Raw genomic sequence first — 27,734 nt, 5'->3', positions numbered from 1 at the left:
TTGACTTGTTAGTAATTTATTTTAGCTAGATTTTTATTAACTTGTTACCAGTTTTACTACTGAAACAAACACACAGTATAACTGCAGTACAACTCACACAGTGGACAACAGGCTCTACTTAAACACACACACACAACTCAAATAAAGCTCCTAAATTAAAACGACAGGAATTAACAAAAGTGAACATTTAGGACCAGAGTATCTATCTGAAAATATGGATGGTGGTCTGTAACTGATGAGTTTTTAGGTGATTGAGCAGGAAGATCACCAAAATGTGCAGAACGATCTCCAGTTTCATCTTTTTTTTTTTTGTGAAATATTCCATCTCTCTGATTGGTGCTTCATCTTAGATGAACAAAGATCCATCTTCTCTAAGATAAATGAGGATAGTGGGGGTGTGGAGCTAAAAAAACTAAGGAGCTTAAGCGTTTTTGAACCTGCATTTTGTATATTTGAAATGATTTTATCCAAGTTTTAATAAACCTGATATGTTTATTTAAAAAAAAAAATACATTTCAGTATAACTTAAGATTTTACAATTTACAAAATTCACATGGGCTAGTTCTAAGTTCTAACACCCCTAAAAAAAAAAGCATTCATATTTTGAACGACCAAAAATTGCCTTATAGTCCGGTGTATCTTATGTATGAATTTTACCAGTCAGTTTGTAAGGAGCAGTAAAGCCACACTGCTGAAGTACAGCGTTAAACAGGAGTTTCAATTTAGGTCTTCAGCACCAAAGCTGGAGCAGCATTAGCATTAGCCGCTAACCACGCTAAGCGCTAGCTCTGTTGCTGTTCAGAGGTGGTATTATCAGCCTGTAGCCTGCTGCTATCCCTGGCTAGAACTGCTGGAGCAGTATTAGCATTACCTGCTAACCGTACTAAGCGCTAGCTCGTTTGCCATTCAGAGGTGAGTATGTCAGACTGTAGCCTGCTGCTTACCCCAGTTAGCACTTCTGTCGCAGTATTAGCATTACCCACTAACCGCACTAAGCACTAGCTCGTTTGGCGTTCAGAGGTATGTCGGACTGTAGCCTGCTGCTTACCTCAGAAGTGAGTATTTTCGACTGTAGTCTGCGCATTTACTGTGATAAAACAAGCTTTGTGGGATGAACCACTAGCTAATATCAGTCAGGGTTCCTCAGTGTAGCGCTGTTGGGTGGCATTAGCCACTAACAGTGGCTAGCCTTAGGGGAAATCTGCAAATCTAAGCTTACTGTAAATAAATGGAAGTGCTTTACTCACCTAAATAAACAGTTTTCAGGAGAGAAATCTGTGAGGATTAATATCCAGCGCCGGTTTCACTTTAAAAGAAAAGTTTTTTTTAAGAATTACAGTTTTGTTTACTTAATGTAGTTTAGCATTTAAGGTGGATTGACACCCTTGTTCCTTACTAGTGTTGCATATTGCGCCTTTAAATCCGGTGCGTCTTATGCATTAAAATAGACCAGAAAATAGATGTTTATTGAGTTCGCCTTATAATCCGAAGCACCTTACAGTGCAAAAAATATGATTTGTCATTAAATATTTCAAATTAAGAAAATTCATGTACTTTAATTTTCAAATATACAAAATGCTAATTAAAATGCTTATGTCAGATTTTAAGCTCCGTAGAGGGGTTTGGGCGAGTGTGAGAACACATCCTTTCACTGGAATACATTCAGTGTGGTTATACTAGGTAGAACACTGGGTATTTAGATGGTGGGCACCATGCTCGACAAAACGATCAGCATATTATTTATAAATGGGTGCAGTTCCCAGCTCCTGCACATACAGGCACAGGTCCACCGGATATTAGATCTCAGGCCACCAATCTTCCTCCTACAAGCAGACTTCAGCACCAGCCCAGAACTAACACACTGGATCTGACCAACTAGTGACCTTAGACTAGGATCAGGCATGTTAGAAAGGGTAGTGGATAACAATTGTGGCCTTAATGTGGTGGATATGGTTCAATTCCTCACCTGTGCAAATCCACAACAGTAGTCCAGGGGCAAGACTTTGCTTAAACGGTACGTTCTCTTACCTGTTTAACCTGATTAAACTGGAGTTTAATATAATCTAGGATTAAACTGGAATTTAAATGTTTGCCCAGTGATGTAAATCTTAGATCTGGAGCTGCAGTCTGCAGGTAGTCTGAGTGTACCGTAGTTTAATTTAAAGTAGTCTAATTAAATCTCCTGTTAAAAATGACCTACAATGTTATTGAAATGCAAATTTACCCCAATGTAAATAAATCTAAAATTTCTCATTTATATCTTATAGATTTCTCTTCTAAATGGTACAAAGATTTAAAGCAATTTAAATTAGATAATTTTTATTTAATGTATTTATTAGTTTTTTTTTTACTGATTAAGAAATCAAACCTATCTGGCAACACTATGAGTATAACAAAGATGTGCAAAGATTTGAAAATGTCTATAAATAAAAGTTTCATATTTCTAGAATTTGCTTATAACAATCTTAAGAAAGAAAAAAAAATATGACCTAAACCGAACCGAATAAAGATTTCTTTTTCTTTTAGCAGCATATTTGCACTATTTTGTTTATGGATAGACATTTTAACTTGTATCTACACAAATTAAATCATGACTGTCTCGAACTGTTCTGGTGAGTTCTGGGTGAGTGTGATGTGGACTGTAGTGTTTGAACTCTTCTGAAGGAGTAGATAATGGCCGCTGACCGCTGGGTTGGGGATGATAGGGGAAGGCGATCAGTGTAGAATAGAGATGAATAAAGATGATCCACCAAGTTTATGAATCGTACTCCTGATCGAGAAACTTGGCGATGGTGCTCAGCTGAATGTTGGACGTGCCTTCATAGATGGTGCCTGCAGAATAACACTTAGCATTAGCATTTATTATATTAGCATACAGTTAGCAAGTAGCAATTAGCAAGTAAAATGGCTCTCATCAGGACCGCCCTAGGAAAGGAAGGAAGAGCAACAGCTTCCTCTGTTGAACAGGATAGGTTTGTCAGAGGTACCAGCCTCAGAAACTGCAAGCTAACAACTCCCTAGATAAGGGCACCTAAATACTTTACAGAGTATTTTGGTTTGTTGAATACTTTTAAGTTTTACTATATGATTCCGTGTTTGCTTCTTCATTGAATGAGAAGGTTTTTAGTTATGTACTTTATGTAGTTCTTTTACTTCTAGTTAAACACATACAACACGTACAGCTACTACTCCCAAACTTACCGATCTTACAGTCTCTGTAGAATTTCTCGATGGGGTAGTCCTTGGTGAAGCCCACTCCCCCCATCCACTCGATGCATTTAGACGTGGTTACAGTAGCAACCTGAAGACAGCAGAGTAATGCATTAATACACAAAACCTTAATGTGTCAGTAATCAAGCATAACTACATCAGTTACTTATAATCTGCTGTTGAAGGACGTTTCTATGCCTGATCAGAGTCTGAACCAAGCTTGACTGCTCTATACCCGACCCTGATTGGTTTGTAGAAGAATGACTTGCCTTTTCAGGTCACGAGAAGGTGCAAATGAGAGTGTAACAGATTGCCCTCAGATTCCTTTTATTTCTGCTTACAAATAAGAACTACAATAACAGTACTACAATAAGAATATACAGCAACAGTAGTTCCTGCATAGCTAAGATAAGATTGGGTGGCAGACTGTTGACTGAAGGTCCTATAATCAGAACTACAGTTGCTGGGCATCATTTAATCTAGGGATGCCCAATCTGGACGAAAATGCAATGTGTGATAATACTGTTGAACATCCATTTTAGTTTCATGAAGTTTCTTTTTTCTACAGTATATTTTCCCAGAAAAAAAAGTAGTTTGGCAAGAGCGTTTACTGTGGACTTCTACCTCTACCTCACTTTGCCTCCAGCCAGGTTACGTAACATAAGCACAGTCAGCAGTGTGAAGAGCTTCCTCTGTTTCTGCACACAGGTAATGCAGTTTGAGTTTGCTGTTATTCATAGAGTTATCACAACTCTTTTAAAGTGTTTACCATGAAAAATCAAATCTCCATAAAGATAAACAGCCCAAGTTCAATCTCCTTAGGCTCCAAACTTAGGCTACGTTCACATTACAAGCCACATTGCTCAAATCTGATTTATTGCTCAGATCAGATTTGGTAGTTGATGGTTCACATTCGCAAAATATAAGTGAGCTCATATGTGGAGCATCTTTTGCTGGAGTGGAGAGTAAACCCCTGGTCTGAAGTTCATGCTCAGGTCATGGAGGTGAAAAAAGGCCAGGAGGTTTGCTTTTGCTGTTTTTGCAGCTATAGCTGCACAGCTGCACCAAGAGATGTGTGGGTACGAGAGGGAAGCATGTAGCGCTAATGCTAATGCGTACAAGCAAAAAGACGCATACATTCTGATTTCACCGTTCACATTCATGTCGCATGTCCATGGATCGGATACGTATCCGATTTAGGAGCACATATGGAAGTGTCTGAGATCTGATTTGAAAAAAATTGTATTTGAGTCAGATTTAATTCACATCCTGCCTGGTAATGTTAACGTAGCCTTAGTTGAGGACTTCCATGTTTCACAGGCATTAACTGCTATTGGGATTATGATTTTTTTTTTTAATCACTTAGGAAAGATAATACTTTTCAGCTTTCTGTTTGAATTAGTTTTTATATATTTTTACTGTGTAAAAAAACTTTGAATTGCCTGTAAATATGTAATTTGTTTGACTAACCCTTGCCTATCTGTGGAGCTACATTCTGCACAATACCACCCTAAACAGTCACTGACCTCTGCTGCGTAGTACTTGGCCATGCAGGCCTCTTTAATAAATGGACGCCCCGCCTCCTTCAGCCGAGCCGCGTTATAGGTCAGCAGTCGTGCCGCCTCCAGCTGAGTGGCTACGTTAGCGATCTGGTGCTGCATTCCCTGCAAACCAACCAACCAATCAGCAAACAGTAAGAGTTACTGGGTTGTTATTACAGTAAACATGCTGGAGGACAGTATTTACTCAAACTCTCCACAAGCTCACACTTACACAGACTTACCTGAAAGTCAAATATCCGTTTACCAAACTGGACCCTCTGTCTGGTGTACGGAACAGCATGATCAAAACAGCCCTGAGCCAGACCCAGCATCTAAACACAAAACACACACATACAGCTCTGGAAAAAATTAAGAGGTGACTTCAGTTTCTGAATCAGTTATACGGAGTTTGCTATTTATATGTTTGAGTAAAATGAATATTGTTGTTTAATTCTGTTAACATTTCTCCCAAATTCAAAATAAAATTGTCATTTAGAGCATTTATTTACAGAAAATGAAAAATGGCTGAAATAACAAAAAAGATGCAGATCTTTCAGACCTCAAATAATGCCAAAAAAAATTCAAAAAGTTAATATTCATAAAGTTTTAAGAGTTCAGAAATCAATATTTGGTGGAATAACCCTGGTTTTTATTCACAGTTTTCATGTATCTTGGCAGGTTCTCCTCCACCAGTCTTACACACTGCTTTTGGATAATTTTATGCCACTCCTGGTGCAAAAATTCAACAGCTTGGTTTGATGGCTTGTTATCGTCCATCTTTCTCTTGATTATATTCCAAAGATTTTCAATTTGGTAAAATTTCAAGAAACTCATAATTTTTAAGTGATTTAACTTGGGATACACTAGGCTGTTCACTGTTTCAGCTGCATATATGCCCATTGAAACTGAATGTATTTTAGTGTAACGTAAATATATTAAGGAAGCTTAGTTGGGACATTTTGAATTCACTCGAGTTTTCTTAAATCTCTGCACGGATCATCCTAATATTAGACTACATACATCTGCTATGTCCTTGCTGGAATATGGGCGTGACATGTGCAAGTGTGATGGACAAACCGTGTATAAACCAATAGGGTGTCAGAATGGCATATGTTTATACTTCTCATCCAACCACAATATCATTATTATTATTTTGTGGCCTCCCGAATGAGACCTTGATGCAAATATTTTTCACGGCACTGTAAATTTTGTTTTTACAAATACTGACACTTAAATATAGCCTATTGGTTAAAAATACATTGGATATTTAGCAACTGAATAAAAATGACTAGACAGTGACAGGAAACAATATTTATAAAAAAAAAAACATGATGTTCTCTATGAAAAGCAAGACAGAGTCTAATTAAGACATTTAGGCCCATTTATTTATGCAACGATGGACAAAAATGACACGCAGTGATCAATGATAGGCCTACCTACACCTAAACTCCAGTGTGTCCAGTAGGAGAAGTGTAAGCAGATATTACCTGTGCTGCAATGCCGATTCTGCCCTCATTCAGCATCCCGATGGCATATTTATAACCCTGTCCCAATTTCCCCAAGATGTTCTTCTCATGGACCTGTTTTAGATTACAGAAGTAAGTAATTATTCCTCTCATTTTTAATATTACAATCCAAAAGTGATAGTATTTTATATAAACATATTTGCCCCCCTACAGATTGTTATACTGATATTTTTCAGATTTTAATTTAAAACAAATATAATCTTTGTAAATATAAAAAGCACTTTTTAAATTAGGATTTTATTTATTAAAGGAACAAAAACTATCCAAACCAATCTAGCCCTGTTTGAAGTGTTTACCCCTAAACATAATAACTTGGTTGTTTCACTCTTGGCGGCAACAACTGCAATCAAGCAAGAATTGTTTTAATTCAGACACATTGAAGGATTTCCCATCATAAACCTCCTATTTAAGATCAGCCACAGCATCTCAATCTGACTTTGACTAGCCCACTCCAAAACCTTCATTTATTTGTTTTAAGTAATTCAGAGGTGGACTTGTTTGTGTGTTTTGGATCATTGTCCTGCTGCAGAACTCAAGTACACCTGAGCTTGAGGTCATGAACAGATGGCCGGATATTCTCCTTCAGGATTGTCTGGTAAACAGCAGAATTCCTGGTTCCATCTATTACAGCAAGTTGTCCAGATGCCGAAGCAGCAAATCAGCCCCAGACCCTCACACTACCACCACCATGTTTTACGTTCAGTATGATGTTCTTTTTCTGAAATTATGTTTTAGTTTTACGCCAGCTACTATAGCTATAGATTTTTTTAGAGGTATTAGTTGCACTAGCTGCTTCAGGTTCTATTTAAATGATTTCTTGATTCTACAGGTCTGGTAGTAATCAGTTCTGGTTGTGGTTAGAAATGAATTTGAACTCAGGTTTCCAAAAAGTGTGATTAATCACAGTTAATTTATGAGGTTTAAACACTTTTTCACAGAGGGCTAGATTGGTTAGGATAGTTTTTTGTACTTAATAAATGAAATGATTTAAAATTAGCTTTTTTATTTTTTACTTATGTTAGGTTTGTTTGATATTAAAGTTTGTTTGATAATCTGAAAAATGTAAGTATGACAAAAATGCAAAAACAAGAAATCTGTAAGGGGCAAATACTTCTTTTTGCCATTGCACATATATTTTTGTCTGCTGACATACTTTTACGTTGTCGAAAGACAGAGTGCAGGTGGAGGACGCTCTCAGGCCCAGTTTATTCTCCTTTTTTCCGATCTGAAGCCCCTCCGTGCCCCGATCCACAAGGAAACATGTGATTCCCCGGTAACCCTGTCAATCAAACACAAAACAACAGTAATGCATAGTTATCTGCTTGTGTATACACAAAACACATATCTGATTTCCCTCTTTTAGCTCAGATATTATACTGTGGATGTGGGACTCACGGCTGAGGTATCTGCGTTAGCCATGACCAGGAACACTCCTGCATTCTCTGCATTGCTGATCCACATCTTGGAGCCGTTGATGATGTAATAATCATTCTGCTTCTCTGCTTTCGTCTTCAGAGAGAAGGCGTCGCTGCCTGACCCCGCCTCCGACAGGCAAAAGCTTCCAATCTGAAGAGAGTTTATAATAATAATTTTTAAGTGTAATTAATTTAAAATACATATAAGCATGTACATATGTAGTCACTGTCATATGTACAGTGGCTTGCAAAAAAGTTTTTTTTTTTTTTAAACATTTTGTCACCTGACAACCACAAAATTAAATGTATTTTATTGAGATTTTAAGTGATAGACCAACACAACATAGTACATAACTAGAGCTGCACGATTTGAGCAAAATATCTGATTGTGTTTTTTCCACAGATATTGCGACTGTAATTTAAATTGTGATTATTTTTAATACATTATACCCTAATCTGTATTACTGCTAAACAAATCTATCAAACATAATTATGAATATTAAATGCAGTTGTGCTATTTCAAGGAACAATAAAAAAAACATATATATAGTTTTATTTCATAAACTATGAACAATATTTCTCCCCAATTCCAATGGGGAATGTCATTTAGAGCATTTATTTGCAGAAAATGAGAAATGGCTGAAATAACAAAAAAAGATGCTGAGCTTTCAGACCTCAAATATTGCAAAGAAAACAACTTCATATTCATAAAGTTTTAAGAGTTCATAAATAAATATTTGTTGGAATAACCCTGGTTTTAAAAAATAAGAGACCACTTAAAAATGATGAGTTTCTCTGATATATATAACCCATAGGAATATATAACCAAGAGGAAGATGGATGATCACAAGCCATCAAAATAAGCTGAACTGCTTGAATTTTAGCATCAGGAGTGGCATAAAACTAACCAAAAGCAGTGTGTAAGACTGGTGGAGGAGAACCTGCGAAGATGCATAAAAACTGTGATTAAAAACCAGGGTTATTCCACCAAATATATATTTCTAAACTTTTAAAACTTTAGAAATATTAACTTGTTTTCTTGGCATTATTTGAGGTCTGAAAGCTCTGCGTCTTTTTTTGATATTTCAGTAATTTCTCATTTTCTGCAAATAAATGCTGTAAATGACAATTTTTTTTATTTGGATTTTGGGAGAAATGTCTGTAGTTTATAGAATAAAACAACAATGTTCGTTTACTTAAATATATAACTATACATAGCACAATCAGAAAAAAATGAAGTGGTCTCTTAATTTCTTCCAGAGCTGTATGTACAGTATGTGTATAGGTGTATCTCACCATGTCTGTAGCTAAGCGGGGCAGATACTTCTCCTTCTGTTCCTCTGTGCCCAGCTTGGACATCAGTGTGTTGATTAGTGTGTTCTGAATGTCGCACAGCACGGCCACAGACGGGTCCACCTTCGCCAGCTCCTCAATCACCAGGATGGAGGAGAAGAAGGTGGAGCCAGTGCCTCCATATTCAGTACCTATCTCAATCCCCATCAACTGCAAAACACACACACACGCAAACACACAAGCAGAAAGAATGAAGCATAAATTGCATACCTTTCATCTTTCACCTTCACAGTTATGCCCTTAAGCTATTAAGAAGCTCCATGTTGTAATGCCTTTACTGCACTATGGAACTTTGGTAGAGCTGCATAACTTTGAGTAACCTGAGTTATATTAGCGTAAAATCCTGTAATATTACTTCCTGTAATGATCACCTCAGTACACATGCTACACCCACTTCATATGCTGCCTCTGGACCTATTCGCTCCTCAACCAATGCACCTGTAATTAGGGCTGTGCAATATTGGAAAAAAATTACATTGCAAATGTTCTTTTTTTGGCGATATATATCGCAATATTAAACAATGTGGGACCCATGATGTCACCAGCCCTGCCCCAACTTGCACCCTGTTTCGCATCCGGACTGATCAAGAGCCGAGCACTCAATGACCGAGGAAAATAGCAAAACAACAGTAATTGGCATTTAAATGGCATTTTAAAAGGTAAATAAGAGCATTTTTTTCTGGGATTAAAATTTAGCTGTAACTGGAAATATCTGCGCAAAACTGTGCTGGACTGAGGTGCACAGCTTTCTACACATGCGCTTACAAGCATGACTATGCTTAAATGATATATGCAAATACTGATCAAATGAAAAAGGAGAGAAAGAGAGACAGACCCCCTGCTCAAAGAGAGAGCTGATCACTTCATCATCCATCGAGGAATTTTCATCCATCTTGGAGACAAATGGAGCAATGCGCTCCTGCGCATATTTCTTCACTGTGGAAACAAAACAAGACAGAAAAAGACAGTTCTATCATAAATTACATAAAAACACAACATGCTTTATTTTAGGACCTATACCAGAGGAAGTAACAAATAAAAAACAGGTATTAACAGCAAGAATTTTTCTTTTGATTGCAGGGAAAATGTTTACAGTCTCCTGGCTAAAACCAAAGCCCCCCTTAATAAAACAATGGAGGGAAAAGTTTAAGGATGTGTATTTAATGGAAAACATGCCTGCAAACCTACAATTAAAAACAGAAACATTTCTGACAAAATGGTGCCCAGTTTTTCAACATTTTTTCAGTTATTAAAACACATACTGTATGTATTTAGTCTTTCTGTACTCTTAGATAAATCTGTATTTTTTTTTCTTCCTTTTCTTCCTTGAGGAATTGTATAAGGACTTTGGAAGGGATGCAAAGTTTCATGTACTGTTGAATAAGACATATTATACCTGTATTACCATTTAAGCACAAATGTTCTGTACTGCTGCACTTGAAAGGAAATACATTACATATATACATATATACATATACACAAATTTTAGCACCAATATCAGCTTGTGTCAAACTCCATGATACTTGCATAGTTTGCAGTGAGCTTCATTTTAATTATTGGTGACCGCTTGCAACCAACTGCAAAAATCACGGTTATCAAGTCAAGTCCCACTGAAAACACTACAGTTGCATTACTTTGGAGATGGAGCCAGAGATTGGTGTGCAGATAGTGGGCAAATAACCTGCAGATATCATGGACTCTGGTAGCCTACAGAAAACACAGAACTAACTTCCAATTAGACTACGCTTCTCTGTAATTAATGAACAAAAATAAAAAAATTAAGAATCAGGGAGAAAATCTGTCCGTTTATAAGTCTTTTTAAGATCCTTAAATTTCAGACATTTTAGGAACATGTGGGAACCCTCCACCCTCCACCAAAACACAGCCTCATAATGTGAACTCACCTGCATCCCTCATCATGGTCTCCTCCTCAGAGAAGGTCTGGAGGGGTGGAAACCCACTTCCTGCAGGTGCAGTCTGCTCCACCTCCACCGTCCGCGATGAAATGGACCGCCCAGCCGCCTGGCAAGGGGCCCATGGCTTTGACAGCTGCCTGCCAACCTATTTGCAGAAAATGAGAAATGGCGTAAAATAACAAAAAAGATGCAGAGCTTTCAGACCTTAAATAATGTAAAGAACAAGTTCTTATTCATAAAGTTTAAAGAGTTCAGAAATCAATATTTGGTGGAATAACCCTGGTGTTTAATCACAGTTTTCATGCATCTTGGCAAGTTCTCCTCCACCAGTCTTACACACTGCTTTTGGATAACTTTATGGCACCCCTGGTGCAAAAATTCGAGTTGCAAAAAAAAACTTGGTTTGATGGCTTGTAATCATCCATCTTCCTCTTGATTATATTCCGGAGGTTTTCAATTTGATAAAATCAAATAAACTCATAATTTTTAAGTGGTCTCTGTATTGCCCAGTTCTATGGTGGACCATTCCCAACCTAGCGCCAGCATACATAAAAACCCAAACACCATGCCAGTCCCAATATTCAAACACACAACTATTAACTCCATCATATCAGAATCACTGTACTGAAAACAGTCCAGAAGCTCAGTAACACCTAGACAACATCTGCCCTGAGGTCAGAACCTGACCAGTAATGAATTCAATAGAGGGGCCAAATAAAATGTGCAGCAACAGATACAGACTACAGCATGCAGCTGTATACCTAACTTACATGTTGTTATGTGGACCTCAAATAGTGGATACTGAGTGCAACAAAAACAGGTAGGTGTTTCCAATAAAGTGATCAACAGGGTGTATAGTGAGTGAAAGCAGTAAAAGTAAACTAACTAAAAGTAGTAACTAGCTTATTCAGCTAGGCTAGCTATCCTATCATTGAAAACCGTTGAGAAAAAGGCTTAAATATATGTCTATACGAGCGCACTAAACTAGTTGCTACATAATACGCATATATCAACAGTCTTACATTTTATTTTTCACATTTATTGAATGCATATTTAATTAAATACGTCGCAGTTTTGCATTTTATTTTCTCCAGCTGGTGTAAACCTAGTTAACTTAATACATGGCTTAATATAAATGCGCGAGCTGTCGAGCTCACATTAACACTGCTGTTATTGTTTTAAAGCAATAATACAAACACGTAAAGCATTAAATATCCGAATATATCTGTATATACGCTGTTAAAAAATATATATTTTCACTTTAATTCACCTTTCCGAAGATCCTGCTGAAGGGCGCCGCCATCATAGAGCTTGTTTACATACGGGCTCTTCCTACGTGCCTAAAAACAGCGGCGTAGCTCAATTTTTTATTTGTATTATTAAATAATGCGTTTATTAATTTATGTTTTAATCTAAAAAGTACATGTAATGCTTTCTTTATATTACTAATATATTATTTTTTTCCGACAACATTTTTATTAAATTAAAAACGAAAAAAAATCTACTGGAGTTTTAAGCAGTTATGTATGAACCGTATGGAGGACTTTTATTTTGCTTTTTTTTCTTTACAACAGGAACCTGCGACAACAGTAGTAGCTTATCTACTTCAGGAGCGCTCTGTTAGCTGTTAGCCAGGCTTTTATGATGAATAAGTACCTGTTTACCGTCTGAATTATACCTTTTTACGATTGCTAAAAATATTTACAGATATTTGCTGTTTTATTGGTGAGGTTTTTCGATACGGTAGCTACTCGGAAGGCGTGTAATCTGTGTGTTTGTGCTGCTCACTCACAGGTGATGTGAACTCGCAGGTAAGACTCACAACAGCACATCTAGCGTTAACTAACTAACTAACTAACTAACTAACTAACTTAACTAAGTAAATAACCTTAAGCTAGGTGAGCATAAAAAACAGGAGATCTGTCTGAATGTATACAGAAACCACTACTTTAATCAGGGAGGTCCGCTAGGTTAAGGTGCACACACTGTGTTGCTGACACTGGCGTTAAACACTGTAATAATGGGCTAGATAGCGTTATTAAGACCCCTGAGGGCTGTGGCGGTCTGTGGAGAGAAGGAGCGATGTAGCGCCGCAGCGCCGCCTATTATCTTTTAGAATGGTCAAAGTGTCAAAACAAGGCTGAGGACAATCAAATTCTCCTCGCAGCAGTGTTCCAACATCTGGTATAAAGCCTTCACACAGGGGCAGAGGCTTTCCTGCAGCAAAGTTGGGCAAACCCCCACTAGATAAGAACCAGCCAACCAGTATTAAAATTAACACAATTGATCCAAAACAATCATATAATAAAGAATCATTGGAAAATAATAATAATAAAAATGTTTCATGGTTTTGTTAAGAGCTTCCAAGTAGGAGTGTGTCATATTATATCATACACAATAATATTGTCCAAATGTTTGAATATCGTTATTACAAAATTACCCTGAAATACGGTGATTTTAGGGCCATTAGGCTATAAAGTAAAATTCATCCTGTTCTCATTTCCATTTAAATATCTACTAGAGACAGATTATATCTGTCCAGTATTATTTATTTTAGTACAGTCCTTCAGTTCTTTGTTAGTAGACCTGGGTGGTATGACTAAAAAATGTATATCACGATATATATATATTTTTATTAAGATTATGTTGCATCTACGAAAATGAAAAAATATACATCATAATATAAATTTGGGCAATGTTCTCTAACCCTATTTAAGATATAAACTAGCGATGCACCAATTATATTTGAGCCATTTCACCAAATGTGTGCCATTTCCTTGTTGTAACTGTAATTAAAATTATTTTTAAATCTTTTTTTCACCTCTAAATCTACCTATTTTTTTATTTACCTATTCAAAACATGTACTGGCCAATCTTTGGGAGCTTTACTTAATATTTTTACAAGGTTTATAAGCCGAAGATGGGTAATTTTTTTTTCCTCATTTCTGTTACCAAAAACTCATGTGAAATTTAAAAGCATCTTTTAAAGCTAGTCCACCAATTCCTTTGATTTTTTTTTTCAAGAAAGTCTTTATTTTAAAGAAATGGTTGACTGCATGTTCAAATAATTGATATTCATGACAAAAAAATCACTGTATATGCATGCATTTTGTATTTTTCTAAAATATGCAAAGCAATTTTTATCTTTTCAAAATTACCCAAATCTGAAATTGATCAAATGTATTATCATGAATTTTAATAAACAATGAATAATTGATGAACCAAACAGAATTGGGGAAAAAGGTGTTTACATTAGCTAATATTCAGATTAATAACTTAAATAACCAGGGGACAATACTCACTCCTTTTACTGGCACTCACTCCTGTTACAGTCATAGTTACAATAAGATCAAATACACAGAAAACAAATGAGGGAACTTAATTTTGATCTAATGTTTTACGGTAACAGGACTGAGTAAAACCCAGGGACAAAACTAAAATTTGTATTTTCACTTAAATATTATGGATTTATTATTTTTAAAATATTTTTAAACTATAGATGGGATTTGGAGTCAAACACCAAAAATGATTTTATGGTAAAGTCTATCTTACTTTTGCAATTAGGTCAATGTACAGGACACTTTGATTAATGATTAAATGTATTTTAAAGTTATTTTGTGTGCACATTTATACATGTAATTTCCTGGGGAAAGAAATGGCACATATTCGGTGGAATGGCCCATTTAGCAACTCAATTACACAGACTCACTAGTTAGAAGAGACTAACTAATTCATACCAAACAGTATTGTGCTTTCTTATTTTTAATTGCAGTTCTGTAATGGCTAAAAGCTGGCAAAGTCATTCATAATAAGGTAAAAATATAATGGTCTCTGGTTTGTAGGCATTAATGATTGTTGATCTGGTCCCACTGCTCTGCAGTGCTGTGTAGATGCGGATAACCCAGTCAGAAGCTGTGACGCATCGCGGTGAGATCATGGACGAGAAGCAGCAGGAGCCGCTGGATCTGGTGAAGGACTTCCAGGAGTACCTCAACCAGCAGACGCACCATGTTAACATGATCTCTGGCTCTGTGGACGAGGACAGAGACCCAGAGGATCTCCACGGAGGTAAAAAAGACATTAAACCATTACTGCCTAAGGTTTTAACCTCAGATAACACTAAGAATATGTGTCTGTATTGTTATACACTGTGATTTATTAGAGTGTATATTAGATTTACTGTGTTCTACAGCTGTGGGTGAAGACGATCCGACAGGGCTGGACCACGCCTCCATCGAGGTGTCTCTGGATGAAGGAGCGCTGGCCAATAGTTTTGAGAGGACAGATGACGGGAAGCTGAAGTGCCGGTACTGTAATTATGGCAGTCGGGGAATCCAGAGACTCATTGAACACATCCGCATACATACAGGTAACCACAACCAACAAACACAGAGTCACACAGAGACGTTCTTATTTCTGACTCTAGAAGTGGAGAGGAGGAGGAGGGATGTGTTAACAGGGATGTAACATAAGGGTAAACACACACACTGCATATATGTAACATTTTTATAACCTTATTTTAATAGTTTTTAATAGGGGTGTGACGAGACACGATACTGTGTTCACGAGGACGAGACGAGATTTAAAATAAAATTGAAAAATGAAAAATGGCTTGAAAACTAGAGTTTTATTTGAAAAAATCATTTAACGCAAACTTAACAGACTGGCTTCTCTCACACATTGATTCTATAAGAAATAGAAATTAGAATAAAAAATAAAAATAAAACTTATATAGTGCAAACAATAAGTGCAAACCAGAACCAGTCATATAAAGCCTATGGTTTGTGTTTTTTTCTCCTAAATCTCTTGTAATTTAACTATTCATAACCATAACCAGTCATATTAAGACTGTAATTGAAGTGCAAACAGAGACAGAACATTTTTTTAAATACAGTACAGAGCTAAGGGATTAGTACTGCCTATGAAACAGTCACGTGTACGATTTTCTTACAGTATTTACTAGGGCTGTGAATCTTTGGGACAGTAAGAGCACTGTTGAGCGGAGCTTTTTAACTGTACCGCAGAGCTCACCTAGTGTTTTTTTTTTCCCGCGAGAAAAATCGTCACGTTTTAGTCTCGCGGAAAAAAAATGTAGGCAATTTTTTGTAGTCCAATTTTCATCCACAAAAATGTTATTGGTGTGATTTAGGGCTGCAACGATTAGTCGACACATAATTTCATAGTTTTTTATGTCATTAATGTGTGATGGAGCGGCTCGCTCTCTGTCTCCATAAAATGTAAAAACACCAGATAAGGGACAAGAAACACCCTATACTCACGGTATGTCAATATGCATTTAATCATATTCTCAGCAGTTAAATCCTACATATAGTGCCTTCTGTTCTCTTTGGAGAGATGGAAAGAAAGATGGGCTGCAACTAATGATTATTTTGGTAGTCGATTAATCTGTCGATTATATCGACTAATCGTTCCAGCCACTATCAGATAAGCCCTGTTTGGTTTGAAAAACCTTGCAACTTGGTAATTTCAGAGCGCAATACAACATGAAATATTAATACTTAATATTATAAATAAAATAATAATATAGAAATAATAAACTGACTTAAATGTACATGATTAAAAAAAAAACATTAAGTACTTACACATTTCCCCTCTCAGTAAAATTATTACAAAAATCCTCACAATAGTAGACATTGATTAATTTTTTTATCAATTCTTTTAAATTCAAAGTGATTATTTTCATTTTATTTACATTTCTATTGAATACATATTTAAGTAGAATTTCCTGAAAATAACAACATCCGACATGTGTGAATATCTCCTATGATATGCTTTATGATTTTATATAGGTATGTCCGTTATCAAAAATAAAATACTCACTTACATTGACTAATCAGAAGAAATAATTGTCAAAATATTCATTAGTTGCAGCCCTAGTTTAAATAAGTCTTTAATCTGAGACATGAATGGAATTATTCCGTATACAGGCTACAGGTGTAGGTGAAACGGAACCCATTTTCTCTGCTATAAAATAAAAGAATAAAAAGAAAATAAAAAGAACATTAAGGGGTTTGAAAACGCTCCACTTAATAATTTCAGGTCAGTAAGAGGAATCAACCCTAAATACTGCATATATGACAATAGACATAAAAACTGTGATGAAACAAAATGTTTCATCAGGAAAATATTGATTTTAAAATGTTCATGAAAAGTTCAGTAAAGTGCCAATTTTATGATTTTTATTCATTATATTTTGAAAGTTGCATTTTTTTTCCAATTTTTTTATATATTTATTACAATTACAGATATAATTTTAGTAACGTTTCTTATTAAACATGAAACCTTAAGTAATGTTTTGATACAAATCCTCTAGATATAGGCGTGTTATACTAGGCAGAAATGTGGCAAAAAATTTAAAGGGACAAAAGTGTTAAGGGGTTTATCACCAAATCAGCACTAATTCTCCTCTCTCACTGTCTGCAAAGGTGAGAAACCTCACCGCTGCCGCCTGTGCCCATTCGCCTCGGCTTATGAGCGCCACCTGGAGTCACACATGCGCTCCCACACCGGCGAGAAGCCCTACAAGTGCGACCTCTGCTCCTTCCGCTGCAGCGACCGCAGCAACCTGTCGCACCACCGGCGCCGGCGGCACAAAGTTCTCTCCACCAGGGTGGCGCACCACTCTGCACTGGCCAGCAAGAAGATCCTGAAGAGGTCTAGCTCTCTGGCGTTCAGCCGCCGGCACCTTATCAGCCTCAGTCCTCCGTCTATGGTGGTGCAGAAACATCTGAACGGGTTCCCTGCTCTGCACGCAGACGTGTACGAGAACCTGGCCAAATCCCACAACGTCGCCGTCAACACGAACGTTCAGCCGCTAATTCTGGACAACCCTTTAGACCAGCTGTCCACCCTGGCCGGGCAGCTGGCCAACCTGCCCGCTCAGGACCCTCACTGCTCGGCCTCTGAGGAACAGGACGCGGACTCGTCCTGCCGAGACGAGAAGCCCATGCTGATCTCGCCGCTTCCGGGTCTGCCGCCTGCCAGCACCGCCCAGCCGCCTTCAGCCTCCACCCCAGACCTCCACTCCCAGAGTACCAACAGCCAGAGTTACAGCCAGCCTGGCACACCCGTGCCAGCATCTGCATCCGCGTCCGCTCAGACCTCCTCCAACCCCCCGGAGACGCTGTTCTCCTGCTCGCACTGCCAAGTGTACTTCGCTGACAACATCCTCTACACCATCCACATGGGCTGCCATGGTTACGAGAAGCCCTTTCAGTGCAACGTCTGTGGGTGTCAGTGCAGAGATAGGTACGACTTCGCCTGCCACTTTGCAAGAGGGCACAACCAGCCTTGACTCTGCGGTGTCTTCTCTTGATTTGAACTGTGTGTCCATGTTACCTCTCCTGCTCCTGAGACAGCAGGGTTGCTGGAGACTTCTACACTCTAGAGGTCTGGCTGAGAGGGTTGTTTCAGAATCCAATCTACACTCTTAAAAAAAAAAAAAAAACTTAAAACATCAAGGTTCTATAGAGGGTTCTTTGGGCGATGCCTCAGATGTCAGGTCTTCAAATCTGGACCTGGATCCAGATGTCAGTCCTGGATTTAGTTTGAAGTAGAAGTTTGGGAACCAAAGGTTCATGTGTTTGTTACGTTGTATTGTGAATAGGGGTGGTCAATATGGTCCTAAAATAATATCACTATACTCTTAGCAATATGATAAAACACTGAATTAAAAAAAATATTTAAAGAATACACTACTGCCACAAAATGAAAATTAAATTGTATTATTGCATATGATATTTTATCAGATGATTTTATCAAGTCAATGATCCAGAATGTCATCATACTAATTAGGGGTGTAAGGGTACAGAAAATTCACGGTTCGGCTCTTACCTCGAGAGAGAGGGCACGTGTACCGTGACCGCCGTACCGAGGCGGTTCGTAAAGAATACACGTACCGTTACACCTCTAATACTAATAATTCACTCCAGGATTAATAAATAATAAATAAAAAAAATGATACTTGACAGATATAATCTGTCTCTAGTAGACATACAATAGGAAATGAGAACAGTGTGAATTTTTCTTTTGCTAGAAACAGCAAAAAAAAAAAAGGTAGCACCCTGATGTGGTAATTAGGGGTGGGTGATATGGCACAATATTTCAGGGTATAATATCGTTCACCATATTCAAAAATGTTGGTGATTATTATTGTGTAGGATACGATCTGGCACACCCCTAGTTGTGTACATTTTGTCTGGTTCGTTTTGATTTCACACAGCAGTTTAGTAACTGAGCTTGCTAAAGAACTTGATTTGACTTGGCAGCTTCATTGTCTACGTGGGCGGAGTCTGTCTTGCACAATGCAAAATGATTGGTTTGTAGAACGCTGAACCACCTCTTTTGGTCAGGCCAAATAAAACATCAAAAAAGTCCAGGCATGTAAACTGGATTTAAGGTCCAGATTAGTTTGAAGACCTCTGACACATATGAATCACTATGGTTTCTCTAGATTTTTCTATCAGGATGTATGATCTTGAGGTTCTTCACTACTTGGCTCTATTACACACATGGTTCTTGATATACAGGATCTAAAAATGGTTCTTCTGTGGCATCACTCAAAGAACCACACAATCATGAAAGATAAATACCTGGTACGGCTGATGCAGAGCAGAGTTGTGAGAATATGTCTCCAAGTCTAAACTGGGAGAATAGCAGGTCTGTGTTCTAAAGGCTTTTTTGAGTGATCTGGCCATGAGCTGTTAACTAGTGCTGGGCGGTATGACCAAAAATGTATTTACATTTTTTTTTTAGATTCCGGCGGTTTCACAATATATCTTGGATTTTTTATTATTTAGTATTATTATTTATTTATATTTTTTGCACATCTAGAATTTTATATAGGTTTGTGGTTTACTCTGCTGTCAGGAGTACGTAGAATACATTAACATTAAACATTAAAGCTTTAAAAAATGCTTTGATTAGTATAGGGTTTACTTTGTAGGGTCCTAGAGCATTACACAATATATGAAGGAATCAGTCTGCATTTACAGAAAAAAACAGTTTCAGAATGTAAAGAATTTTAAATTTACAAAGAGACATGCCAACAACTTTAACGCTGCTTTCTTTTCTAGAGAAAATATTTGCAATAGTTCTATAAACACTACAAATGGATATCAATTTACAATGTTATCCTTAAAGCCAAGACAATTAAAATATTAAAATGGCTGTTTGTCAGTGGCAATTCCCTGTAGTTCTCCAGTGAACAAATAAAACATTCCAAATTTCAATGTGCATTAAGATTATCTTTCAAGCTACAGTATTTAAGTGTCTGAAAGGGCTATACTGCTTTTGAAGTATTTCAGGACATGCATCAAATCTGACTGATTTTGGGCTCATCTGTGGGGATGAGTGTCTTTTTCCGAGTCGTGGATTAAATGTGCAATCTCATTTGTTCCTTTCTGAGTAAACAATTGTAAAAGCATCAGCTTTTAGCATTAGCTTTTTTTTTTATTATTTTACTTTCTGTTTTACTTGGAAACAAATGTTCATACTATAAGGAATAGCACTTTTGGGGTGCATGGCATTTCATTTTGAAAAAGCTTCTCCGAATAACCCTGCGTTCACACTGGCAGACGACAAGTCACTTGCCACACGTATGTCACTTGTGGGTGTTCGAGGCTCTTCGTGCTGTTGCAAGTGGGTGTGTATCTGCATGGCTGGTTAGCATGCTGGCAAGCTATCTATCGAGCCGTCCACTACTTTCTTCCAAAACTTTATTTTTCTCCAAATTGTTTCATATAAATTGAAAAGAGCAAAAACAATACACAGTAGTTTTTGTCATACGTACATTTTTCAGCTTATCAAACTAACTTTAATATCAGGCAAATATAACCTGAGTAAATTATTCCAAAAGGGCATGGACAACTCATCCAGAAGGTCACAAAAGAACCAGAACAACATTTAAAGAACTGCAGGTCTCACAAGCCTCAGTTAAGGTCAGTGTAAAAGATTAAATAATAAATAAATTTTTCTAAGAATGTTTGTCGCTTTGTCACCTGCTGGTTGTTGCTGTGTCGTGGCTACAAATCACGCCCTCTCATAGGAAATGAATGCTCACCTGACTCTGTCGTGTGCCAGTGTAAACACAGTTTAAGCTCTTTTCTCATATCTAATGAGTTTTGTCCAAGCAGGCTAACGTGAGACCAGCGTTTAACCACAGAGGAGAGCTTATTACAGTAGCCTTACTCCAGTGTGTTTTAATAAGCAATTAATGATTAAAGAGGAGAGAACAGGATAAATTGAAATGGTATGGTGGTACATGAAAAATGCATATCGAAGGGGAAATACCGTCCAGCACTAGCTGTTGCCAAATATTTTACCGTATTTCATCTTTTTCTCTATTCCCTTCTGTTCAGTCACGACTGGACTCTTGATGGAAAGGCTGACGTTTGTCTCTGTGTGGGCAAAATGATAAAACAAATAGGTTGTCTAATTTTATGTGATCAGTCTAGTGAATTTATTCTGAATACAATCGTTTGGCCTTGAGCTTCACCCTGACTCTGAAGACGCCTGAACCCGAGCTGTGTGGTTCCGCTAGCTGTTTATTCAGAGTGAGTTTGTGCTAATCATCTAATGCGTTCTTTTGTACTTATATTTATACGACGCTGTAGCAGTTTTCTATATGGATGATGCTGGTAAATAATGGCTGTGTCTGAAACGGAGGGCAGCTGCCTTAATGCCTTGCTGCTTATGACAAGGCAGCATGTAAGTCCGCACCTTAAAGGAGAACTCTGGTGTTAAATGGACTTCGGGTGTATTAAAACGTGATTAAAAAAAAGGACTTTCTTTGGTTGAAAAGCCCACCTCTGCTCTCCCACAACTTTCTGAGATCCAGTATTTTGCACACTTTGCCCAAACAGGCTTTTAGAATGAGTGAGACAGGGCATATTTTTTCATATCTCTTTTTTCATTATTATCCAGGCTCAAAAAAGCTCCACAGCTTCATTGGTAGAATCCAGAGAGCCCTGACATTTAAAACGAGGCATTTAGAACTCTAAAAATGAACTAGAAGTTTATTAAAATCCACTGTTTACATCCCATAGTGTAGGTACATCTCACAATAAGTCAGCGGTCAAGAAAGTCCATTTTACACCTGTGTTCTCTCTCTCCTTTAAGAGGCAGCATTGTGATAAAGGTACCTTCAATCAAATCCCATTTAAGATGCTGATCATGACATATTACCAGTTACAAAAAGCAACAAACTTAAATTGCGTTAGACATAAAAAGACAAATTAGTCTGTTAATCTGACAGTTTATCTTCAGAAATAAAGTCTTTAAGATCACAATGTTGGTTTTCTTCTAGGATCATGGGATACATTAGGCAGTGACAGTTGTGTTGGGGCACTGTCAAGATAATGAAAACTTCTATCAGCTGGTGGCGTAACTAATTAAAGTTGTCAGATATAAAAAGCCAAAATCTGACTATTATACTTACAATGTCTCATCAAAAATACAATTATCGTAAATAACATTTATGAAGATTGATTATTTGCCTTCTCTATTTTTTTCCAGCTTTTTCTGTCTAAATGACGCAAAGCTGAGCCAGAGGATATAAACATTCGATTTAGATATTTGGACATCACTCCGTATGTTACATTTCAGACACAGCCATTATTAGTGTGTCCCAAAGGCTACCTCTCTACTTCCAGTCCCGCTGCATAGATTTTAATACTGTACCGTGACTTTTGGCTTCTGCATAGGACTGGCTGTTTTTTTTAAATAAAGAGCTATAGGAAGGTCTGTAGACTAGCAGAACTCTGGAGCATTTAATAATAATATTAATATTTATATAATCTTTTTTTGTGCTTTTCCATGTTTTTTAAGCTATATAACAGGCCTTCTTCTGATGCTACAATAACAGATTAATGTCAGTTTGCTGTGGGAAGGCAAAGGTGCAGTTCTGACATATCCAGGCAGGGGGTGTACTGAACCCTTTTTCAACAATGATGGAATGGATTCTGACAACAATTACAACTCCATCACAGCTTCTACAGCATCAAAAATCTGATATTCATCTCCGTAAATGATTTAGGATGCACCAAATTATAGGAATTCTGGGCAGATATATATTGTAATTTTTACCTGTACATATTGGCCAATATCGACACACATACACAGATCAAGCATAACATTATGACCAACTCCTTGTTTCTACGCCCATTATCTGTTTTTTAGGTGGTGGTGTGTTAGTGTGTGTTGTGCTGGTATGAGTTAGTGGATTAGATACAGCAGTGCTGCTGGAGTTTTTAAACACTGTGTTCACTCACTGTCCACTCTATTAGGCACTCTGTGTGTATCTGTGTGTGTGTGTGTAGAGTGTAGAAACAAGCAGGCAGTCATAATGTTATGCTTTATCAGTGTAAATACCATATAATGTAGAAATTGAGTTTAAATCAAAGACTCAAAATTGTTCGTACTTTTTTTTTTTACAAAATCTAACATTTCTACACAGTCTGAGTTGCTTTACTTTTAACAGATTATAATTACTGTATTTCTCGCACTATAAGGCACACCAGATTATAAGGCGCCCTATCAATAAACGTCTAATTTCTGGTCTATTTTGATACTTAAGGCACACCGGATTCTAAGGCGCCTTTAATGCAACACTATTAACTAGTAGCAGGAACAGGGGTGTAAGCCAGGGCGATATTAGCTAGTGGTTTATCCCACGTAGCTTGTTTTAACACGGTAAACACACAGACTGCAGTCCAATATACTCACCTCTGAACCAATAGTATATATCTGCAGAACAGGAGACTGCAGTTTTAGGACCACTGTAGTTTCAGGAACGCAGTTCTAGGACCCTATGTTTTAACGACACTGCCACCTTAACTACTCCTTAATATAATATTACCACTTTAGCTAACTACTTACAGATTTAAATGCTTGTTTCACCCAAATAATACAAATTCAGCTAACTACTTACACTTTTTTTCATGTTTATTTCACCCAAATATTACTTTATATCCCAACCACATATCAGAGACACAAGGAAGACTAGGGGCTATAATATTTTGCTAATAACATCTATCTGAAATGGATTCGAACTACTTTTTAAAAGCTTGAAATCTTTTTGGACTTTTAGAGCTGGGTGATATTGTAAAAAAAAATCTCAATATTCTTCAAATATATGAGCAATTCTCAATTATGATTACGATTTACAGTTCTTATATTTAAAAAAAAATGTAAACCGACAGCACCATTTAAAATAAGGCATAACTATTGTTTCCTTTAAATTTAATTTGAAACGTTTTTTTTTTTTTTTTAACGAATAGTAAGCAGCCCCCTTCAAACTTACATGCAGCTTTTATACTAAAGAAGGTACAAACATAACCTACTTGTATTTCAGTATTTTAGTTAAATGTGTAAAAATGTGTAAATCACATAAAAGAGTTCTTTACAGGTTTCTGACAAAATCCAACAAAATTCAACCATTAAAATTCACACGCACAAAAATCCAGGGACTTTTTAGGCTACGTATACAGTCACATCCTGTGTAGATTACATTGATATCTAATTTAAAACATCTGAATAATTTAATACATTAAGTTTAGGCTATAAAACTTGATTCACACTCCGAACTCACATTCCGACTGTAATCCATTGTGTCCACGACCACTTCGTTAGGTGGCAGTGTTGCGAAAACATAGGGTCCTAGAACTGCGGCCCTGAAATTGAAGTCTTAAAACTGCAGTCTCTGGTTCTGCAGTCAGACCCTTCTCCTCTGAACAGCAAAAGAGCTAGTGCTGTGGTTAGCGGCTAATGCTAATGCTTTAGCAGTGCTATCCAGGGTTAGCAGCAGGGTACAGGCTGATAATACTCACTTCTGAACAGCCAAAGAGCAAGCGCTTCACACGGTTAGCGGCTAATGCTAATACTGCAGGAGAACTGAACTGAAACTCATGTATAAAGCTGTACTTCAGTCGAGTGGCTTTACTGCTCCTTATAACCGGACTGGAAAAATGAATACATAAGGAGCACCGGATTATAAGACACACTGACGATTTTTGGGAAAATTTAAAGATTTTTAAGTGTGCCTTATAGTGCAAAAAATATAATAGTATTAAAAAACAAGGACACACCGTGTCACTGACGCGAAGCACTAAGAGCTATTTGATTACTAACAGCACCCTCTTAAGGACAGTCTTGCTAAACATGAGTAAGCAAGTGATCGAATGAGTGATTAAATGATTTGAGTGAGTGAGTGATTACATAAGTGATCAAGTGAAGGAAATATTTACACTGTTGTTGAGTATAGACAATAATAATAAGGCTTAGATTACTCTATTTTTTTATTTTAAAGTGACGTGATGTTCTGGCCAAAAAATGGCGTATTTTAGTTGTAATAATAATAGTAATAATAATAATAATAATAATAATAATAATGAGAATTATGTACTCAGAATAAATGCCAATTTTTGCATCCTTCAATTTTACATTCTTGCTATCAGTACTGTTTGAAAGACTTAAATAAATTGACATGCCATAGGACTATTGGATTTGATGTACTGGATTTAATAATATTAATTATTATTATTGTAATACTATAAACAGACTGAATCAGATTCTCTGTGTAGTCTGCTCAGGTGTCTGTCTGAGTAGAACGTTGACCGATATTATCTAGAACACGTGTACTGCACTTTCTGTTATTGGATTAAAAACAATCATTTTTAATTAATTTTACACTTTTCTTTTCTGATTGGCCAGTCTTAAACAGCTGTTTGCCTTCTAAACACTACACACTGTGTACAGAGCCCCGCCACCTCTCACACACCCACACACGTGCTCATCATTTCTATTTTTATTTTTTATTATTATTCCCTCCACATTTGTGCTTGGAAACTGCCTTATTCTGACTAATAACAGTGTAAGAGATTTTATGATTAAGGATATTTGTTTTGTTTGTTTTATTGTAAAATGTTGATTGTTCTGTAGAAAGACTGTTGAATTCAAATATTAACACTCCACACTTCGCTGCTGGAGCACACTTTCATCTGACGAGGCCTTTATTTATTATAATGAATATTTTCTAGTATTATTTTGTATGATTTTCTCTTTATTGAAGATTTTGTATCTGAAGTTTTATTATTTTGTAAAAGTAACAATCAGGGAAGTCGATGTTGCCAACTGGACAGACTTTCTTACTGGTCTAATTTCAGAATATCATATACCCCTGTTCCACATGTTACCATAATTTTTGCCCCACCCACTTTTTTCCCCAACTCCCCTCTAGTTTATGGGTTGGCATACTCTTAAAAAAAAAAAAAGGTTCTACACGTGGTTGTTTTATAGATGCCGTGCTCTCTACCCTTATCACTCATATCATAGTCATATTGGTCAGCACAGGTGTCTGTTAGCTGGTGTATTAGAGCTGGGGATCCACTGCTTTCCTCTGAACACATTGTGATTCTCCCTAGTGATGCTGCATTGGTAACAGTTGGAAAAAAGAGGCAGGGTCTGACTTCACATGTATCAGAACAGACATGTGCTCATCTTCAACCTCCTAGTGTTGGGAAGTCATGGTAACGTTAGTGTTGTTGGGTCTGTTGTTCACGATATGGGACGAGGGTTGGGTGATATGGCCCTAAAGTACTATCACAATATTTTAAGATTGATAATTGACACTAAAATGAAATGAATATTACAATTTATTTGGTGATATTGTTGCAAATGTTATGAAATGGTACACTGCTAATTGCTAAAAACAATTTATCAGGTTGTAAAAAAGTACATGAGCCAACATGTCATGATACCAACAATAATGCACTCCATATATCCAGGATTGAAGTAAAATAAATAATACTGGACAGAAATAATCTGTCTCTAGTAAATATTTAATTGGAAATGCGATCAGTTTGTGGCCCATATGGCCCTTTAAATAATGTCACAAGATTTTAGAGTATTTTTCCCACTACGGTTGTGCCAAATTTTGCCTCATTATTGCGTGTTGGGGAGGCCTTTAAATAGTGTACTAATGCTACAGTAACATTACTGATTTTAAACAAGCCCAGTAGCTGACAAGCTGACATCTACCAATGAGGGAAGAGGCAGGTAGTCAGTGTGCTAACCTCAACAATGTGATTTGTGGCAACTAGTCAGTGTGCTAACCCCCCACTTGGCTAACAATGAGGAAAGAGACAGGTAGTCAGTGTGCTAGTCCCCCTTGCTAACATTAGCAATGTGGTTAGTGGATGCTAGTCATTGTTCTAATGTCCCACTAGGTTAACAATGAGGGAAGAGGCCGATAGACAGTGTGCTAATGCTATGGTAGGGATGTTTGATGAGGCCTGTAGTTGGCATGCTAATGCTGTGGTAGCGATGTGGAATAAAGCCTGTAGCTGGTTGCTAATTCTGCATTAGCAATGTTGGACGAGATCAAGATTTCGTATTTAATCAGTATGCTCTTTTTCACTCTCAGACTGGACACCTTTGATGACATCAATTGTTGCATAATTATTATAAGATGCTTTGCTGTTCCTGGATTTTATTTATTTTATTTTACATGTCATCTTTTAAAGAATTTTGTTTTTTATTTCTTAAAGATGAGCTGAACATTTCAGTAGATGTTGGAGTAATAACATAGTAACATAAGAACACCGATTTAGGAAATAGTTATTTCCTAATAGCTATTTGTAAATGTGTCATAATTATCAGGACTGTTAGCGAGACTGTTGGGCTGTTATATACTGTATATTGGCTGGGTGTTGTAGTGTTGTGGTGGGTTTAGAGAGAGAGAGAGAGACACTCGCA

The 27,734-nt window shown here is 37.0% G+C and overlaps 2 protein-coding genes across 3 annotated transcripts; one reads left to right on the top strand and one right to left on the bottom strand.

The window, feature by feature from the left end:
• acadsb (acyl-CoA dehydrogenase short/branched chain) lies at positions 1 to 12,333 on the bottom strand. Its single transcript, XM_022666083.2, has 11 exons — positions 12,232 to 12,333; positions 10,950 to 11,106; positions 9,881 to 9,981; positions 8,989 to 9,195; positions 7,673 to 7,843; positions 7,431 to 7,556; positions 6,239 to 6,331; positions 4,994 to 5,083; positions 4,737 to 4,874; positions 3,202 to 3,301; positions 1 to 2,832 (listed from the first exon to the last, which is right to left on the bottom strand). Exons 1-11 carry the CDS (start codon positions 12,265 to 12,267, stop codon positions 2,756 to 2,758), a joined length of 1,296 nt encoding a protein of 431 aa, XP_022521804.2. The 5' UTR covers positions 12,268 to 12,333; the 3' UTR covers positions 1 to 2,755.
• Positions 12,334 to 12,541: 208 nt separating this feature from the next.
• Positions 12,542 to 21,417, top strand: LOC103042963 (zinc finger protein Pegasus). 2 transcript variants are annotated; one of them, XM_022666085.2, is made up of 4 exons: positions 12,542 to 12,772; positions 14,842 to 15,029; positions 15,154 to 15,330; positions 17,408 to 21,417. In XM_022666085.2, exons 2-4 carry the CDS (start codon positions 14,852 to 14,854, stop codon positions 18,274 to 18,276), a joined length of 1,224 nt encoding a protein of 407 aa, XP_022521806.1. In that variant the 5' UTR covers positions 12,542 to 12,772; positions 14,842 to 14,851; the 3' UTR covers positions 18,277 to 21,417. The 2 variants fall into 2 exon arrangements, with proteins under 2 accessions (XP_022521806.1, XP_022521805.1); XM_022666084.2 differs by having other exon boundaries at positions 15,136 to 15,330.
• Positions 21,418 to 27,734: the final 6,317 nt, after the last annotated feature.

The sequence above is a fragment of the Astyanax mexicanus genome, chromosome 15, assembly GCF_023375975.1.
Source record: "Astyanax mexicanus isolate ESR-SI-001 chromosome 15, AstMex3_surface, whole genome shotgun sequence".
Classification (NCBI taxonomy): domain Eukaryota; kingdom Metazoa; phylum Chordata; class Actinopteri; order Characiformes; family Acestrorhamphidae; genus Astyanax; species Astyanax mexicanus.
The sequence above is the reverse complement of the archived record's forward strand: the minus strand, read 5'-3'. Positions and strand labels throughout refer to the sequence as shown.